This window comes from Vanacampus margaritifer, chromosome 2 (genome assembly GCF_051991255.1).
Source record: "Vanacampus margaritifer isolate UIUO_Vmar chromosome 2, RoL_Vmar_1.0, whole genome shotgun sequence".
Classification (NCBI taxonomy): domain Eukaryota; kingdom Metazoa; phylum Chordata; class Actinopteri; order Syngnathiformes; family Syngnathidae; genus Vanacampus; species Vanacampus margaritifer.
Window position 1 is genome coordinate 23894041 of NC_135433.1, and position 18606 is coordinate 23912646.

General features: G+C 45.4%; 4 protein-coding genes across 9 annotated transcripts in view; 2 read left to right on the forward strand and 2 right to left on the reverse strand.

Moving 5' to 3' along the window:
• cdc27 (cell division cycle 27) overlaps positions 1 to 7240 on the forward strand; it is an 11454-nt gene extending 4214 nt beyond the window's left edge. The window contains exons 7-20 of the mRNA XM_077557792.1: positions 521 to 738; positions 817 to 916; positions 1000 to 1109; positions 1191 to 1290; positions 2888 to 3068; positions 3143 to 3315; positions 3654 to 3806; positions 3896 to 3976; positions 4149 to 4276; positions 5568 to 5685; positions 5837 to 5965; positions 6575 to 6649; positions 6768 to 6897; positions 6968 to 7240. Coding sequence (XP_077413918.1) covers positions 521 to 738; positions 817 to 916; positions 1000 to 1109; positions 1191 to 1290; positions 2888 to 3068; positions 3143 to 3315; positions 3654 to 3806; positions 3896 to 3976; positions 4149 to 4276; positions 5568 to 5685; positions 5837 to 5965; positions 6575 to 6649; positions 6768 to 6897; positions 6968 to 7059 — 1788 coding nt within the window. The 3' untranslated portion in view covers positions 7060 to 7240. The remainder of the gene's footprint in view (positions 1 to 520; positions 739 to 816; positions 917 to 999; positions 1110 to 1190; positions 1291 to 2887; positions 3069 to 3142; positions 3316 to 3653; positions 3807 to 3895; positions 3977 to 4148; positions 4277 to 5567; positions 5686 to 5836; positions 5966 to 6574; positions 6650 to 6767; positions 6898 to 6967) is intronic.
• A 529-nt stretch (positions 7241 to 7769) lies between these two features.
• Positions 7770 to 12201, reverse strand: LOC144043808 (uncharacterized). 4 transcript variants are annotated; one of them, XM_077557793.1, is made up of 4 exons: positions 11901 to 12201; positions 9367 to 10399; positions 8870 to 8972; positions 7770 to 8054 (listed from the first exon to the last, which is right to left on the reverse strand). In XM_077557793.1, the coding sequence occupies exons 1-4, from the start codon at positions 12096 to 12098 to the stop codon at positions 7940 to 7942; spliced, it is 1449 nt and encodes a 482-aa protein (XP_077413919.1). In that variant the 5' UTR covers positions 12099 to 12201; the 3' UTR covers positions 7770 to 7939. The 4 variants fall into 4 exon arrangements, with proteins under 4 accessions (XP_077413919.1, XP_077413921.1, XP_077413922.1 ...); XM_077557795.1 differs by having other exon boundaries at positions 8813 to 8972; positions 11901 to 12200; XM_077557796.1 differs by lacking the exon at positions 7770 to 8054 and adding an exon at positions 8167 to 8453 and having other exon boundaries at positions 11901 to 12199.
• A 1252-nt stretch (positions 12202 to 13453) lies between these two features.
• Positions 13454 to 16050, reverse strand: jmjd6 (jumonji domain containing 6, arginine demethylase and lysine hydroxylase). Its single transcript, XM_077557389.1, has 6 exons — positions 15650 to 16050; positions 14992 to 15380; positions 14616 to 14902; positions 14250 to 14385; positions 13811 to 13946; positions 13454 to 13734 (listed from the first exon to the last, which is right to left on the reverse strand). Exons 1-6 carry the CDS (start codon positions 15776 to 15778, stop codon positions 13603 to 13605), a joined length of 1209 nt encoding a protein of 402 aa, XP_077413515.1. The 5' UTR covers positions 15779 to 16050; the 3' UTR covers positions 13454 to 13602.
• Positions 16051 to 16066: 16 nt separating this feature from the next.
• Positions 16067 to 18503, forward strand: mettl23 (methyltransferase 23, arginine). 3 transcript variants are annotated; one of them, XM_077557414.1, is made up of 5 exons: positions 16067 to 16419; positions 17118 to 17222; positions 17293 to 17530; positions 17652 to 17736; positions 18060 to 18503. In XM_077557414.1, the coding sequence occupies exons 1-5, from the start codon at positions 16315 to 16317 to the stop codon at positions 18226 to 18228; spliced, it is 702 nt and encodes a 233-aa protein (XP_077413540.1). In that variant the 5' UTR covers positions 16067 to 16314; the 3' UTR covers positions 18229 to 18503. The 3 variants fall into 3 exon arrangements, with proteins under 3 accessions (XP_077413540.1, XP_077413541.1, XP_077413542.1); XM_077557415.1 differs by having other exon boundaries at positions 16067 to 16262; XM_077557416.1 differs by having other exon boundaries at positions 16230 to 16262; positions 17098 to 17222.
• Positions 18504 to 18606: the final 103 nt, after the last annotated feature.

Genomic DNA, 18606 nt, shown 5'->3' on the forward strand with positions numbered 1-18606 from the left:
AAACTGGCCGAAAGAAGCGATCTAACGATGATTGCACAGTTTTCTTCTTTTTTCATCATAAATGATGCGGTAGCACTGTATGGCATCATTCAATTGATTTGCAACCTTTGTGCAACGTTCAATATTTGGGTCTTGCTGCTCGAAGAGTGCGATGGCTTTATCTATGAGCGACAGGCGTTTCTTCTTCTTCCTCCTCCTCGACACGTTGCTGAGCCTCCAATGCTGGGTGAGCTCTCACAGCGCCAAGCGTCGGTATTAGCGGCGGAAAGAAGCACTACAGTACTCGGAAAAAGGTGCGCAATAAAAAATCTAACTTACAGCATCTCTTTCCGAACATTTTTTTGACATGCGTGCAGACATGTTCGTATGTACCGTTGTTCGTAACTCGAATGTTCGTAAGTAGGGGAGCGTCTGTATATCCTTTATATGTGATTTTTTTCTCTCTCTCTGAGTTCATGAACCTTTTTTCTTGTTGAACTCGCTTTGGAAACGCTTCAACTTAGTTGTTCTTCTACTTCAGGAGTTAAATCGTTTGAATTTAGAATCATCGAATGGGAAGCAGACTTCTGATTTGTCACTTTCCTACATCGACTCGTCCCTCATCTCCCCCGAGACCGGCTCCCTGTTGGCAAATCCCATCAACCTTCCGTCAGGCTCCTTGTTTGCCAAACAGAACAAGCCCAAGAGTGGCCGCAGTTTACTGGGAGGACCCAATTCACTCAGTCCGCTCACGCCCAGGTGAGGTCCAATGTGTGTGCGCATGTGTGTGTGTGTGTGCTTTCCCTGTTCCCTCATGCGGAATTTACCTTTGGGTAGCTTTGGCATCTTGCCGCTGGAGCCGAGCCCGGGTGACCCAACATATCTGCAGAACTATTCCTCTAGCATGGAAACACAATGCACAGCTTCCAGCAAGAAGGTAGCAACCTTAGTTGATGCTGTCGACTGGTTGTCTGGACTTGATAAATATGTGAGACGATCTCCCTCTTTGTGGTCTGTCAGACTGTGTCCCGGATGAGTCAGTCCAAGTCAGTGTTCAGTCAGAGTGGGAATAGTCGCGATGTCCTCCCCATCCCCTTTAACCCTTCGCAGACCTCGGCCCCTCACACCAGGTAGCCGCCGTTGCTCTTCCGTCGACCCGTTTGCCGTCTGCTGCCAGGAAACGCCAACTTCCTTCCGCCTCTGTGTCTCAGTGGTTCCCCTCAGGTGCTCAGTCCCAGCATGTCCGCTCCTCCCAACGTCCAGCCCAGAAGAAGCTCCCGACTCTTCACCAGCGCCAGCTCCACTGCCAAGGTAACACACACTTGGATACCTTGTAAAGAAGAGCCCTTTATACCTTTATAATGCATCAGTTAAAACGAAAACGGTATAAAACTGGCAGAATGTCATTGCAACATGATACAGTTTAATTGGGTTCCATCATGTGGCCAGAAAAAATCCTGTCACAGTTGGTACATTTTGAGTCCTCGTGGTAGCGCCGACTATTTACAACTGTTCTTAACCTTATACTTCGGCTGAAACTGCAATGAAAGTTCAATGGTTTCACTTTAAAATACTGTGTTAAAGGGACAGTAACGTAAAAATCATTTTGTTGGAGCTTTTAGACATGTTAAAATGCAAATTCCTCACCAAAAACATCACAGAAGTTGTCCTCCATTCACCCCTCAATGAGACATTTTAGGTCATTCTGCTCTCCAAGCACCAGCCCCTCCCAACCTGAGAAAACGAGCTGTTCCAACTTTTTGACGTCATGAGGTGCGGCCACACCCCCGCACCGCCTCTGCGGACTAAACGCACGCCCACTTTCTCTGCAAACCCGCATGCTTCCAGGATAACGACAAAAGTAGCCTTCATGAGTAAACATTCTGTCCAAAGGAATCCAAAGCAATCAATCATCCTTCACATTTGCAATGCCAAAGTGCAATGACAATTGGCCGTCTTAAAATCCCAGAAAGAGTTTTGGCTGACACTTGTGTAAACAAAGTTAAAACCTTTTGCGCTGTTGAACATAACTGAATGGTGTAGAGGTTAGCGCACTCGCCATGTAAGCAGTAGGTCTTTGGTTTGCGCCCCCCTCAGGGTTGTCTGTTCTTTTCTTTTTTTCTTCCCTCTTCTCACCTCCTCCTCCACTACGATTTGAAACAAAACTGCTCCTTGCTGCAAGAAATCGTAGCGGACAGGAAAGAAGAAGGAGAAAAAAAACACCAGAGCTGGTCGCGAGCGCGCTAACCACAACACCATACGTCCAATTAGGTTCAGCAGCGCAAAAGTTTTACTTGTAGTTTACATAAGTATCAGCCAGGACCCTTTCTGGGATTTTAAGACGGCCAATTTTCATTGCACTTTGGCATTGCGGAGGGTGGATCCACTCTTAATGATGTCAAAAAGTGCCAACGGCTGGTTTTCTCAGGTTGGGAGGGGCTGGTGTTTGGAGAGCAGAATGACCTAGAATTACCGGTACTCATATAGGGGCGAATGGTGATGTTTTAACATGGCTAAAAGCTCCAAAAAGTTGATTTTTCACGTTGTTGTCCTTTTAACTGTGGAAGGGCTTAAAATTTCGTGATGTAATACCTTTTAAAAATATATACAGTATATAAACTGAATATTGTGAAGATGTTGAAATGATGAAATAATTGAGTGCTCAGTGTTTGGTGTCAATGTAACAACCGTACCACCAACATATAACAAACGCTATCTGTTTTTATTTCCTAGCTCATAGCAATATTTGATTTTAAAGCATATATCATTTTAAACATGTTCTGCAAAAGTTCCGTTTTGGACTCGTGTGGACCATGTTTTCTGAGAATAATATTTGACTTCAAACCCCAGGGAATCGAATAGCAAATGAGAGTGATTCTGAAGTCAAACGGTGACTTTGTTCCTGCAGGAGAACAGCAAGAAGTTAAAGATGAAGTTCCCCACCAAGATTCCCAACAGGAAAACCAAATGTAAAGCGACAAAAACGTCTAACAGCAGCAACCTGAACGAGAGCCTGGACATCCTGCGTTTGGATCCGGGTCTGAGTCTGGCCGACGCCAAGGTGCCGCAGCACCAGAGAGCCGCCGCAGGTAAACGTGCGCTCCGAAACGCCGCCGTCGCCATCGCTCGGCATCTTCAAGCCAGTCTGCTTGCTGCCGTCCAGACAGCGTTCTGGCGTTGCTTCGGGAGCTGGGCCGCGGCTACCAGGCGCTGTGTTCGTACAACTGTCGAGAAGCCATCGCCATCCTCACATCACTCCCGCCACAGCACTACAACACGGGCTGGGTCCTGACGCACATCGGACGGGCCTACTTCGAACTGGCCGAGTACACGCAGGTAAGAAGCACCCGGTGATATATTCTTTTGATCAGATCTCAGGTCAGATCTCAAAGGCTCTCGTAACCAACTTAGTCAATATTTGAAATGGAGAAGAGTAGCAGATGGGGAGAATTGTTGCTCTGCGCACAACTCGGAAGTGCCAGGAGAATTGTTGGGGATGCAAAGAAAAAGCCACAAGCACACAATATTCATTTCTCCTCTCTCTGTGGACTAGATGTTATTTACCTTTTCCTTTTGTCAAACAAGGTGGGGGGGAAAAGTACAAAAGATTTGAAATGGAAGGTGGCATGGCTTGGCCCCGTGTTGACGTGAGCGCCTCCTTGCTGTGTCCACAGGCGGAGCGTCTGTTCAGCGAGGTGCGCAGGATGGAGTCGTACCGGGTGGAGGGCATGGAGATCTACTCCACCACCTTGTGGCACCTGCAGAAAGATGTCGCTCTGTCCGCTTTGTCCAAAGACCTCACGGACATGGACAAGAACTGCCCCGAGGTCTCGCTCGACCCCCTCATCCCTTCCAAGGGTCGGGCACGTCGCTGATGAGGGCGCTTGACCTCATCCGCTGTCTTGTGTCCTCGCAGGCCTGGTGTGTCGCAGGAAACTGTTTCAGCCTGCAGAGGGAGCACGACATCGCCATTAAATTCTTTCAGAGAGCCATCCAGGTGAACAAAAAAGGGTTTTGGGCACGGGCTGTGTTGGACTAAGGCTATTTCAACAAATTCCAGTAGGGGAAAATCGATTTGATAAACAAGTAAACAGAACCAAATAAACTGATAAGTGAAAGTGCGGTAAGTGAAGGAAGCGTGCGGTGGTGTGTGTCCCCCCCACATGCAGGTGGACCCTGGCTTTGCGTACGCCTACACGCTGCTGGGGCACGAGTTCGTCATGACGGAGGAGCTGGAGCGAGCGCTCGCTTGTTTCCGCAACGCCATCCGAGTCAGCAACAGACACTACAACGCGTGGTACGTGAAGCACACCGCCCGGTGCGCTACGCTGCTAACTCATTCACTGCCATAAATTCTTTTTTTCTTTTCTTTTTTTTTTTAAAGATTATTAAAAATTAGGGGCAAGAGGCGATTAAAATTTTTAATTGGAGTTAACTCACGATTAATCACAAATTTTATGTCTGTTCAAAATGTACAATAAATTAATTCTAGGTTTTCATTCTCTTGTTAACAAAAGTGGTAAAAAAAAATGTTAAACTAATAGAAATAGTTCAAATGAATTTTTGACGTTTATAGCAGTCAATGAATAAAAAAAATATATGAAAAATGAATCAGGCGATTGAAGTTTTTAATCGTAATTAATCGCATGACTTCACTAGTTAACTCGCAATTAACTCTTTGGCTGCCAGACGTTTTCAGAAAAGGGATGCCGTCAGTGCCGGCCGATTTAAGCATTTTGACTGATCTTTCAAGGTCCACAGAAAATTTTGTGTTTGGTCGATGCGTTTCGTCTTTGAAAAAAATGCTCAAGCGTGAGCTGCTTGCAACCGGTCGCCATTATGGCTTCCTCAGCCATTGTCCCCTCAACACTCTAGCTCCGCCTCACGTCTTCTGACGCCTACCCAATCTTGTCCAAAGAGAGTCATCGCTGCCATCTAGGGGCCAAAAATAGGCATTATACTAACTAGATCTGCTTGATACTTTCAGCACAGCTGGCCAAGGCTTTCCTCCACCCCCCTCCCCCCACCCCCCCAAAAAAACCAACTTGGTGAACGTCTTTTAACGTCTTTGGCACTCCTCCGTAGGTTTTTACTAAACGTCATTTAACGTTTTTGGCAGTAAAAGAGTTAATCACAAATTTCATATCTGTTCAAAATGTACAATAAAAAAAATTATAGGTTTTCATACTCTTGTTAACAAAAGTGAATACAAATGTTAAACTATTTAGAAATTGTTAAACAAAAGTGGAGAAAAAATGTTAAATAGAAATAGTTCAAATAAATGTTGACGTTTATAGCCGTCAATGGCAGTCAATAAATAAAAAAATATATAAAGAATTCGTCAGGCGATTAAATTTTTAAATCGTAATTAATCGCATGACTTCACTAGTTAATCGCGATTAATCACAAATTTCATATCTGTTCTAAATGTACAATTTTAAAAAATTCTAGGTTTCCATACACTTGTTAACAAAAGTGGGAAGAAAAAAAAAGTTCAACTAATAGAAATTGTTCACATGAATTTTTGGCGTTAATAGCCATCAACAGCAATGAATGAGTTAAGCGCAGAACTCCTCGTGTTGCCACAGGTACGGTCTGGGGATGATCTACTTCAAGCAGGAAAAGTTCAACTTGGCAGAAATCCACTTCCGGAAAGCTCTCAGCATCAACCCTCAGAGTTCCGTGCTGCTCTGCCACGTCGGAGTGGTACGTTGGCCGCCGACGCCTCGTCGTCTTTGTCGTCTCCTCTGCCTGTTGCAGCACTTAAGTTCTGATCCGAGTGCGAGTGCCCAAGCATGCTTCTGACATTTTAAAGACCAATGTTGCGGTGTCCAATATAATGTGGAATCTCTCGCAGGTGCAGCACGCGTTGAAGAAGTCCGATGCGGCTTTAGAGACGTTGAACAAAGCGATCGGGATTGACCCGAAGAATCCTCTCTGCAAGTTCCACCGAGCGTCCATCCTCTTCGCCAACGACAAGTACAAGGTATCGTTTTCAGTCAGTACAAGCTAAACATGATGACGTGACATTCAAGTCTTTGCCCTTCATAGTCGATACCATCTAGTGATAGACGATACATTGTTTTCGGGGTTGCTACCAATTAGTAGTAGTCAACAAGGCCAATAACATATTTGGAAACGATATTTGTTTGCTGTGACAGTGAAAACATTGCTGTCAACATTTTGTATGATACAAACTCCCATGACTTGATTTAAATGCCTTTAAGGATGTTTACTAAGCAGATAGTAGTTTTACAAAATTTGTACTTATTTAATGTATTTTTTTTTTGTTTTGTTAAAAAATAAAGAAGTGCATCCTCAATTGCAGCTACTGGCCAGCAGGTCACCAGTTTGAGGTGCTCGCAAAGAACGCAACATGTCACATTAACCCAGTTTCGAATTGATTGCTTATCGACTGTTGGATTTAAAAAAATGGCCGATGTGAGCCAAAATGGTGAATGTCAGCCCAGCCAATAATCGATCTGTCACTAGTTTCAACTAATAGGCAGAGTGGTCCTTGCCGAGCTTCACACAGATTTAACTGAAACCGTTTTGGACCCAAGTCTAAGAGCACTGTGTGTGCATGTGCGTGCAGGCAGCTCTTCAAGAGTTGGAGGAGTTGAAGCAGATCGTTCCCAAAGAGTCGCTGGTTTATTTTCTCATCGGCAAGGTAATGTGAAACAGCTCTTTTGTTATCCAACAGGAGAAGCTTTTTGCGTTTCCATTCACTGGAGAACTTGAGACGTGAGGTCATTGTAGTCAAATGTGTTTATGTTTGCATGCGTCAGGTGTACAAGAAACTGGGTCAGACTCACCTGGCGCTCATGAACTTCAGCTGGGCGATGGATCTGGACCCCAAAGGAGCAAACAACCAGATCAAAGAAGCCATCGATAAAAGATACTTGCCTGAGGACGAAGGTACGCATGCACATGATGTCATCATCGACATGGCGATTGTAATGACATCATCATCACAATTGTGTTTTAGCCGCACTAGAGGTGGACGACAGTCAGGACAGCAGCGTCATGACGGACGCCGACGACTCGTTGCTTCACACGGCCGAAAGTGACGTCCTTTAACCCCGCTGCATCCTCCCGTCAATCCCTTTTTGTGTTGTGATTGGTTGAAACAGGCTGTGCTGCTGTTGCGCTCCGCCCCCTAACGTTGTCTTTCAGCACAATCTCTGATACCAGAGGTGGGTTTTTTTATGTTCTTTTTATCATAGTTATGGAATTGAAACAATAAATGTACCTCCCAGAAGTCAGTGGGCTCCACTTCCTTTTTGAACGCCTCAAAGTCAAACATGCACGTAGAATTAGGTTGAGATGCGTTTGTCATTTCTTTAGCTTCGGTTGTTTGTTCTAGGATTTTTATATAGTGGACCAAGATGCTTACTTATTTCACGCTTTCCTTTCTAGGGAATGCATGAATGATTGGGTTACCGTTAGTCGTTCTGCATGATAGAAAAGCGCTATATAAAGCCGATGCATTATTATTATTATTCCCGAATCACGACGTCAAGTCATCACTTTTGGAAGGTAACCATTAATAACATTGCAGTGACATAATTTTTAACATCGGATGGTGTACCTTAAGTGGTACGCTGTGTATTGAGTAAATAAATTCTAAAAAAAAAAAAAACTAAGTTTGTATTTCTGTGTCTTCACAATATAATAGTAATACAAGCCCTGTGTCTCCTGATGCATCATCAGAAGCGGAGTGAGGAGATGGTCTCAAAGTAGAATTGCCTACAAATTAGGTTTGTTTTATGTTAAAAGAATAGCACCGGTTTGTTTTCCAGCCACTTTAGTACAAATTCAATATATTCTGCTCCCTATGCTACAACTTTGCAAAATGGAGTCCAAACAGGTTTAAGGGAATCACACCGGCGGGCGTACAGTTGAACCGAGAGGATGGACGACATGGCGTGCTCGCCACTTGTCGGCGTTTGCGGCGCGGTCACAGCGAGTAGAGCCTGAACTGCTCCTCCATGTCACCCTCCGTCACCTCCCCCAAAGCCTCGGCGTTCTCTCTCAGCAGAAAGAAGATTGCTGCCAACTGCTCCTGTTGCACTCTGGGAGAACATGATGGATGGATGGATGGCAGATGGATGAACACATGAATGTTTCGTTAATAAGGGGAAATCATTTTTTGTCACCGTTTGTGTGATGAAAACATTTTAGATAGTTGCTTCAATTTCGATTTTTAATTCTCAAAGTTCAACTCCATTTATATAGCACGTTACAAAACATAAGTCAAAAATGTTTATCCCAAACAATTCTTTGATACTTCATATGAAAACTTGGATCGATAAGAAACAGACAGCTTTATTTAACGTTCTACTTGTAACATTTTAGTTTTTATTTCCCCCCCCCCCCAAGTGAGTCCACTTTCAGCGTGTCAAAGTCATTGATTTTTTTAATGTATTTTTTGTCGACTCATCTTCCAATGGGCTCTCGGAGTCACAGATTAGCTGAAAGAAGAAAAAAAAGAATTATTTTTTTCTATCCATACAAACGGATCTTGAACATTTGTTCTTCTGTTTGGCGGTATCTTGGTTCACTTGTGCAGTTCCCACTCAGTGACGCAATGAGCGTGTGACTACTTGCGTCTATGTGCCATGTGACCCTAATGAGGGCAAGCGCTGGATAAAATGGATGCCAATAACAGCCATAGAGGCACTTGTGATTGTGAAAGCAGACCCTCGCTCATGAAAACCAATATGAAAATGTTTACTTTGAAGTTACTGTACTGTTGATTTTTCTAGATGAAAAAAATGTTTCCTCGAGTAATCATTGGACTAATTGATGGCTATATAGCAAATAAACGCACCGATTGGGATTGCTTGAGCCTAAGTGGGGGTTTCAGTTTGATGATCTACTCGCCAACCTTTGCTCCTCCTCCAGCTCCTCCTTAGTCATCAGAGTCTCAAACTTGTTTGCTTTCTTTCCGGGGGTGAACGTCACTCTGTCCTCCGCCGCCGCTGCCTCGCCTGCAACACAAGCAGGAGGACATTTTCTTGTAAGACTTTTTCTCGTAAGCCGTTTGTCTCCAGGTGAGTCGTGACGTCGTGTAGCGAGCAGATGAATCTCTTAATTGAATTACGGTTGACTAATTCTTTGGCCTGACTGGATGAGCGCAATGGCTTTCTGGGAACTACAGAAGACGCACATGCTCATAAGCTGCATTTGACTGCTCTTCACATTAAGTGGCAGATGGCTGCTCCGCCCACTAACATGCCAGTTTCCTGGACGCTCCATTTGTTTTGATTTCTGTGACACGACAATGGGCGACAATCACACAAATCCTCTGTAAAAAAAAAATAATAAAAATGTTGATCGGACTTATGCGATCCTGTGTGATCGTCAGAGAGTGACCATTCTTACCGTTTAGCGCCGGTTCCGCTTGAGGTTCCGCTTTCGGCACCGCGTTGACTGCTTGCTCCGCAACAGGTTCGGAACTCGGGCATTTCTCCTGGTCGGATCTTGGGAGTGGTGCTGACACCGATTTATCCAGGTGTACCAAAACCGGTTCAGCCACAATCTGCAAGACCTCATTAGGTTCCGATTCTGACTGGACAACCGATTTTAGTTCTGAGACTGGTTCTAAGAACGGCTCTGCTTCTGGGGTGACCTGTGTTACTGATACTGGTTCAGAAACTAGTGTTGCTGCTTCCGGATCTGGTTCAGAGGAGGGTTCTGCATCTGCAGGTTGGTCCAGTGCAGGTTTTACTGTAGATTTGGAGATTTGCTCAAGAACACTACATGTTTCTATGGCAGATTTTAGCTGAGTAGCTAATTCGGGAACTGCACGTACAGGTCCTGGCTGAGTAACGGTTTCTAGAACTGGTTCTGGTGCTAAAAGTGATTCAAGTGCAGATTCTGGCTGAGTAAAAGTTTCTGGAACTGGTTCTGAAAGTGATTTGAGTACAGGTTCCGGCTGAGTAACAGTTTCTAGAACTGGCTCTGGGATTGAAAGTGATTCAAGTACAGGTTGTAGCTCAGTAACAGTTTCTGGTGCTAAAAGTGATTCACAAACCGGTTTTAGTGGAGGGGCAGTTTCTGGTGTTGAAGGTGGTTCAAGTACAGGTTCTAGCTGAGTGTTACTTTCTTGTACTGGAACAGCTTCTGGACCCAAGTGGGCTGCTAAATCTGGCTGGGGTTCAGAAACTGCTTCTTTAACAGAGGGGAATTCGTTGACAGGCAAAGGCTCTGAATCTTTAAGTTTCGTTGGCGGTTCGAAAAGAGGGTCTGGCATTGCCAATGCTTCTGGAACACACACTAATTCTATAACAGGTTCTGAGGAACAAACTGCTTCGGGAAGGTTGTCTTCTGTTGCAGAGACTGTTCCTGTACAAGGTTGGGACTCTTTGACACCTTCTGGCTCGTTTTCTGAAACCACTTTTGGTTCTGGGACAGCCTAGAAAGAACAAAGATCAAAAGGTCCGTCTCAGTCAAGTATTTGGATTCAAGACATCTTCACATGAGTCCCAAGTTCATTCAAAGCACGTCACACACACATTGAGCGAGCAGACAACTTTGAGGAAGTAGTGACGGAGGTGGTCTGCGTATCTCATGTGCCGTCCTCTACATCACACACACTTGAGGCTCGCGGGCCAGACTGGCCGTCTACACAAGTTTTCCTTGACTTATGTCCAAAAATAGCAATAAACATTATAATAACTCACTGGAGTCAATGATGCAATGTGATTGAGTTTATTAGCGTTCCCACATGGAACAAATGATGTAGGCGACAAGAAAGGGGGTGCCTCAAGCTCAAGCCAGATATTAAAAAGAAAAAAAATAGGGCTGTTTAACTTAATTTAATCAAACTGTCTGTTTTATTGTGCAACGACAATTAAGTGTTCAAACGATTGCACTTGTCCACAAATCGCACAAACTCTTCTTTCCTGAAAAGATGGTAAGCTGATGCACAGGAAAAAAATTCATTTCATTTCATTTGATCAGTTTCATTAATTCTGCCCGTTTACACAAAAGAATATAGGCTACTGGAACTGGACCATGAAATTCAATCAGAGGTTTCAGAGATTTCTGACATATGGTTACTTACACCTGTAGTGGTTAATGTGTGTGACCTGAAAACAAGTTGACACTCCTGCGCTATACCAACGGACGTTTTACAAGCTTGTATTTAAAAAAAAAAAAAAAAAAAAAAAAACTTGTAACCAACCTCATGTATGTATGCTCATACATACAGTATGTAGGCGTGTGAACAGTATGCAGTTTGAAGTATGATCTGACTGATGATGAGCCTTTATGAAGGAACCCCCACCCGGGCCACCCCCTCCCCTCCCCTTCCCCTCCCCTTCCCCTTCCCCTTCCCCTTCTGTCACTTGCAGGTCAGGTCATGGTTGACAAGCTGCCACCGTCTGCTGCTGACACACATGACACGTCTTCTACATATGGTGGCTCTTTTATAAGAAACTGCAAGCTTTCAGAAACTCTACCTCCCCTCACCCCGAGTGTGCACACCCAACTTATGTGAACAACACCGATCAGTGCACATCTATGCAAAGTTGAAAGGTCAAAAGCACAACGGCGGGTAGTTAAGGTGAGCCCATATGTTGCCAAACGCCGTCGGCACACTTCGGGTCATCAAGACCCGTTCATTCATACGACCCGGGCCTAGTGTAGCGTTTCATTAGGAATTTTTACTCTAAACCTAACTTGTAACTTGTCAAAGTTAAATTAAAGAACACTGCACAAAACACGAATCGAGTTGTCGCCAGGCTCTGTAGGAGATTTACTTCACGTCTCAACTTGTAAATGCGATTAACGCATTGAAACAGGACAAGATAAAAGATAATGCAGTCATTTGTTAATCGTGTTAACTAGCGTGATTTTTACATTTACCAAACAACAAATCAGTGTGACCAATTGTATTGGAAATGAGGGACAACCTGATGCTGATCCGCTAACAATCTGGACGGAGGCTCGTCATCCGCGCCGGCGGCGGGGGAGGAAGAGGACACGGCCGCGGAGGAGGCGACCGAGGGGGCCTTGTAGCGTCGGAGAAAGACGGCGGCGGCCACCAGGATGGCGAGCGCGGTGAACAGGAACACGCTTGCCTGAAACTCCAGATCCACTTCCAGCTCCATGACAGACGGACGGATTGACTGACGGGAGCACGCATGCACCTGGGACGCGCGCGCTCTTTTTGTAATCCCGCGTCAAGTGTCCGGAAACACCCGACTGGCACTCACACGTCCGGTCACGTTTCAAAATAAACGCCATATCCGAACTTTTTAGGTGGCATGAGCTAGGCCATTGTGCTGCTGTGATATTTCCCTTGAAGAAAAAGGGTTTGAGAGGTGTGGCAAGAAGAGGCATCCACACTGTAGGAAGCTAGCCAAAAAAAGCAACACTCGTTACATGCGCGCACCCTCGCAAGCCTGCGCCGCTCAGTAAACTGGTGGAGACTAGTGTCAATACATGAGTGTACGGGCATTTGAGTCAAACAAGGAATAGCTTGGTCACTTTTAGAATTTTCCCTATCAGAGACAAGGATTTAGTTCACTTTTAGGGAGTAATCTTTAGGCAGTTTAAGAAGCAGGTTTTGGATGTTTCCCTGCTCCAATGATCAAGATCGTTATCAAGCTTATGCAGAGCTTGCTGATGAGCTTCAGATGTGTTGGAGCAGGTAAACATCCAAAAGGACTGCGGCCCTCAAGGACCGAATTTGGACACCACTGATCTAGAGGATTGCAGTAGTTTCATGAACATTCATGTAAATAACAGAGACTTCATCAGTTGTTTTATAATTGGTAATCATTATGTGTTGAGGTTTTGGTGGGCTTGAGGCTTTTCACATTTTAAATTGGACCTCAGCACTCTAGTTTAGGTGGAGATCCGCTCAGGCAGCTAACATGACTCACAGCTTGGTACTCCGGGTCACACTGCTCCCTTTGTCCATCTCGATGTTTTTATTTTATTTTTTAAACAGGTGAGAAGGACAAGAAAGAAAATTCAGGCCCGGGCTGCCAATAAAATAAACCTGTTTATAATTGATACCCATTGTAATGCTTTTTTTGTAAAACCCCAAAATGTTTCAAAAACTGAACATTCCGGTGTTTTCCATATCATGTTAATACTTGGGCGGGCCACCACCCAAGTAAATTTCAAGAAAATTTAATTAAAAAAAAGATATATATACACAAAGTGTCGCAAGCAGATATACCAAAATATAACATTAGTTTGCCGTCACTCACTAGTGGATCATGAGGTTAGAGGAGACGCAAGTAGCAGGGCTGAGAGTCCCCCCACCCAAGTACATTTCAGATCTGTAGGAAACACTGCATTCAATACGTTTTCCAACCCCCCCACCCCCAAAAAGCGAGGGGGGGAGAATATGCTAATTCTGAACAGCAAGTTACTATGACAAGGTAAGCGTGGGAAGAAAACCGGACCCTTGTTTGCACAGTGCCGCAGCCCGTGGCAACATAACTCAATACTATTTCAATCTTAAAAACAGTTTATTAATCAACACAAATGATGTTTGACAAGGCACATGTGCTTCCCGGAACAACTCAAACATCTCCACCACAGGATCGTCTTTACCATAAAAGAATTAAAAAAAAAAAAATTGCATCGAGTGTGGCGTCATCACCGCGATGAGCTCCTCTCTTTACTGACGCAGTCGTCATGACCGCAGGTGTCTCCGTTGGGCGCCGTGCTGCACGTGCGTCTCTTCTTCCTGCGGTGGGATGCCGCGTCGCCTTCTGAACACGACTCGGCCTGCGAGCGACACCGGCGGAAACGCGTCAAGAGACAAAAGGAAGACGCAAAACGGAGTAAATTCGGCATAACGTACGTCAGAGTCTGAGTCGGACGAGCTGGATGAAGACGAGGACGAGTCGCTGGAGCTGTCAGACGCGATGCCCGTCGACTCCTGCAGGTCCACTCGATCGGCCAGCGCCGCCAGGTCGGGTCGCTCCTGCTTCAGAATCCTCACCAGCACACACACACACAAAAATATACTCAGCCTTGATACCATCAACCAAGTCACATGACCGGGTCAGTGGTCACACATAAAAATAATCGTTCAATCCAATTTAGTGCTACTTTGACTCAATTTGTTTTTAATGCAGGAAAACAAATATTTCACTGGATTATAGAAGAAAAAAAACCTAAATAATATAACCTCAAATGTTCCTCAAATTTTGGCTCACAACTGGAAAAATTCATAGGTCGGGGTGCTCGTCTGCAGCCAATCACTGACAATGTCGTCATGGAAACATCGTGCTTCTTACCGATACCACTTCCTAGACAGTTTGGGCCGTCCTCGTACAGTTTTGTGCCACACGATGGGGAAGTTGGTGATGCTGGCAAAGTTCTGTGTAACGGCGATGGTTGTGTCCAGGTTGAGAACCACGTGCCACCAGCCGCCTGTTACCATGACAACCACAATATCAACACGCAGACGATCATGGTCAAACTGTTAGAAAAAGGGCAATTCCAAACCAAATTATCTTTGAAACCTGATTTAAGGGCTATCATAGATTATTAAAAAATTGCAAAATGATTTGTGGCTTGGGATCTTTCACAATAGCATCCTTCGCTTGCACCTTGTGCTCACTTACACGCTGACTAAAATGATCATTTAATTTCCCACTGACCCGGCACAAAGACGGTCTCTCCGGGTCTCTGCAGGATCTCGAGCGGTCGGAACTTGGGAGGCCACCCGGGCTGCTGTGTGCGGGGGTAGACCACGTTAAACCAGGTGATGGCCTCGTCCTGCTGGTTGCCTCCGTCCTCGCGGGTCACCTTGATGAGGTCTCGGGGCGTGTTGGTGGGGAACAAGCACCACCTCTTATGACCATGGACCAGCGCGTTCCAGGCGCTGGTGCCCAGCGGGTCGATGTGGATGCCGGTGCCGGAGCGAGCGGGGCCCATCACAAACCACCTGAGGATTAAAAGAATAAATAAACTTGGGTCATGTCAATGTGGGAGGCGGCACGGCACGGGACAGAAGGTGCTGAAAGGGTCACTCGCCTGTAAGGCGGCCGCCGCTTCTCTCCAGCGAACTGGAAGAGGTCATCGGTGAAGAAGACAGGCACCTGGTAGTCTTGGAGCAGTTTTCGGCGTTTGGCGTGCTCGCCATAGCTGCTGTCAAAGATGTAGAGTGGGCTGTCGTCACGCGAGCTCTCCATGTAATCCACGTAGTACTTCATCTTCATCTTCACCGAGTAGCCGTCGTTGTCCTCGCCGCATTTGAACTTCTGGTTGCGATACTTGCGCTTCAGGCGCTCCACGGTCCATTTTTGCCGCGCGGGCCACGACTCCTGACATCGGAGCAGAACCACGGGCTTGTAGGGCCTCTCAAAGCGCTCGATGAAATTTTCGGGGCTCAGACGCTGCGCGTCCACTCGTTCCACATTGTCCTGTGGCGACAAACGTGGACAAAAGCACACTTTCAACCAGTTCACATTTGCACTAGCCTACAGTGCTTTTGACTGAGACTTTGTAATCGTCTGCCTACTTGATTGTTATTCCACAGATGATGATATTGTATGAACTAGTCGAGTTACGATTGAGCAAATGTTCGTCGGGTTCTATGATCACCATGAGAAGATTCTCGAAAGAGCGTTGGAGTGACGAGTTAGCCGCGCGAGCTGCATTAGCTTAGCATCGCGTGCTCATTTTCAGTTACCTTGACGGAGCTGTGCGACACGTTAAATGTGTCATGATAAGCGTGCTTGATCCAGTCTAATGAGTCCTTCAACTCGGGCCTGGCGCTCCTTTTGGCCTCTTTAATCCTCTTCTTGCTCTTGTGGTTCATTCCTCCTTTTCTTTCGTCTGTTCACTGTTCAGCGACCGTCGCTACTTAGCAAGCTAACAAGGAGCTAACGCTTTGTGCGCTCGTTCGCTTCTCAACAAGACCGAAAGATGGCCAGCGAGCTAATTTCTTGATAAGACGTCGAAACATGGCCAACGTAGCTCCATGTCAAGTTGTCAACTCTTTTGACACTGAATGGCACGTTTAATGCGCCTGCATGGCGAGTGCAAGTAGAATCTAGTTGAGTTGGCAGCAACAGAAAGACACAATGCTATGCTATCGCAACTGGTTGTCACTGTGGGACGCGCCCCTAAAGCATTTATTCGATGCTCATTGGCCAGTGCTCATATTCGGCAGGGTCTTCCTATTGGTATAAACGTACGATGGGCTTTCCCGCCAGGCGCAGACGCTGTTGTGATTGGCTGAGGTTCATTGCCGAAAAGAGAGCTCCAAACCAAACGCTTCTGCTAAGTGCTAACTGCCGACGGTAAGGTTATTTGCTACAATTAATTATGCTTACATAAGTATACCAAGAGGAGATGAATAACAGAGGACCGGAAACTCCCTCAGTGGCTCATAGAATTTTCACTTTTGAAGAGACCAAGAATGACACGCATGAGTCGCTGAGTGTGTCCATTCCTGAGGTAAAACTCATGAAACAGCAAGCGAGGTGGTTGCCCCGGGAGACACACGGCTGACTTTGGCCCAAATCATTGACAAAACACTGCAACAACTTGTCGCTCGTAAAGGACCCCCCTGACTAGCTTAGCTGTTGCTGTCTCGAAGGACCCGAGAAGCGGATAAATTGGGCTATATTTAGAAAGCACACGTTGGTTGCGTGCTTGTCGTTATTCATTATGTTTTATTTACTTTCACTAGTGGTTTTCCGTCTGAAAAGGGGAAATGTCCTAATTTGTTCATGGTCCTTAAACGCACCTCGTGAGGAGTCATACCAGAGAGCTAAATGAAAAGTTATTTTTCAGCTTTTCTCCCGATGCAACTTTGTTGTAGCAAATTGCCCATATTCCCTCACGCTAAATTGTCGTTTTATGCCGAAATGGTGGCTTAATTACTTATACTGTTTGTGTTAAGTGCTTATGGATAAAATAATGTGTGACGTCATGACCAAACATGACAGGGCAAAAAACAAACTATTAAACACTAAGGGTTGTGTTTACATTTATTAATTCTAGGTGGAGTTCTGCATGCTGCTTATAGTGATGATGCATAACAAATGTAATGGTCCCCCAAGACTTTTGCAAAATAAATACATGTTCATCCATCTGAGTGATGAAGAAAGAAATTAGTCTGTCTTGTTAAAGGTTATTTGCTGTGCGGACAGGTCCTGGATGCGCAGTACGGCATGTATGTGTGGCCTAGTGCAGTGGTGTTGGCTCAGTACATCTGGACCAGAAGAACTGAGGTGAAGGACAAGACTGTGCTGGAGGTGAGGCTGGCGGACACGTACGTTGATGATGACGATGATAATGCTGCTGATGACGTCTTTACTTCCACAGCTGGGCGCAGGCGTGAGTCTTCCAGGCGTGCTGGCATCCCGCTGCGGCGCCAAGGTCATCCTGTCTGACGACGCCAACGCGCCGGCATGCGTGCAGAACTGCAGACGCAGCTGTGAGGCCAACGATCTGAGTGACGTGCTCACGCTGCCTCTCACGTGGGGGGAAATCTCACCCCAACTGCTTGAGCTTCCGCCGCTCCACCTCATCTTGGCGTCCGACGTTTTCTATGAGCCTCGAGGTAAGCCCATCCACTCGACCATAAACAACGCTTGACACATGAACAACTTGTATTCTGCAGGAAGTAGAAAAGTTGTTCTTCTTTCCCACCTTCCAATCTTGTATTGAACAACTGTTTGCAGATTTTGAAGACATTCTGGTCACTGTGGCTTTTCTCCTGCGAAAGAACCCCAACGCTCAGTTTTGGGTCACATACCAAGAACGAAGGTGCGTCTTTCTTTTTTGCTCTCTCTGATACCATTGTTGCATCATGGGTAATTGTTTTTATCATCGTAACATCACTCAATGGCTGTGATGCAAATCATTTCCTATACTCTATATAGTGTGCTCTATTGTGAGTTGCCTATTTTGAAGTGTTCAGGGTCATTCAGTCATTCTGTGCTCCCTCACCACTACACAGGGATTTTATGTAAAGGGAGGAGATCATGAGTGAATGATTGTGAACACACACACATTGTAAAGGCAGCTCTACGAAGCATAAAAGCAATTGTTTTGGCAAAAATGGGTTTGCAACTTTGCACGTCTTTTAGTGCCGATTGGAGCATTGAGGCGCTGCTGCACAAGTGGAAGCTGGCCTGCATCAACGTTGATCTGGAAACATTTGAGGCCAACAAATCTGAGCTGGCGGGATCCAATCTTCCCGGCAGCCACACCATTCAGATGATGATTATGACACTGAAGACGAACAAGGACACGTGAAAGGCCACATTCACGTCCTCCTAGTGTCCCTAAAGCAGCAATGAGAGCAACTGTCTGGAAGGAGAGGTTCTCATTTGTGGAGCTTTGTTGGACATGATGGCGACATCGAGTGAGTGAAAATGTCCGACAAATGCAAAATGTCCCCACCAATCAGTCCAAGAACACTGTTTTTTAACCGTCTGGTTAGAATAGGCAAATGTAATGATTAATAATTTGAAGGACAGAAGACAAATTGAATGATGAAAACATGAATTAAAGTTTGAATCACATTTGAATATTTGTGACCTATAATTATAACTGACACTAAACGTTTTTCAAATGTCAGTTTTCCAGCAGTTTAATAACAACATGACTAATGCGATGAAAATAACATTTGCA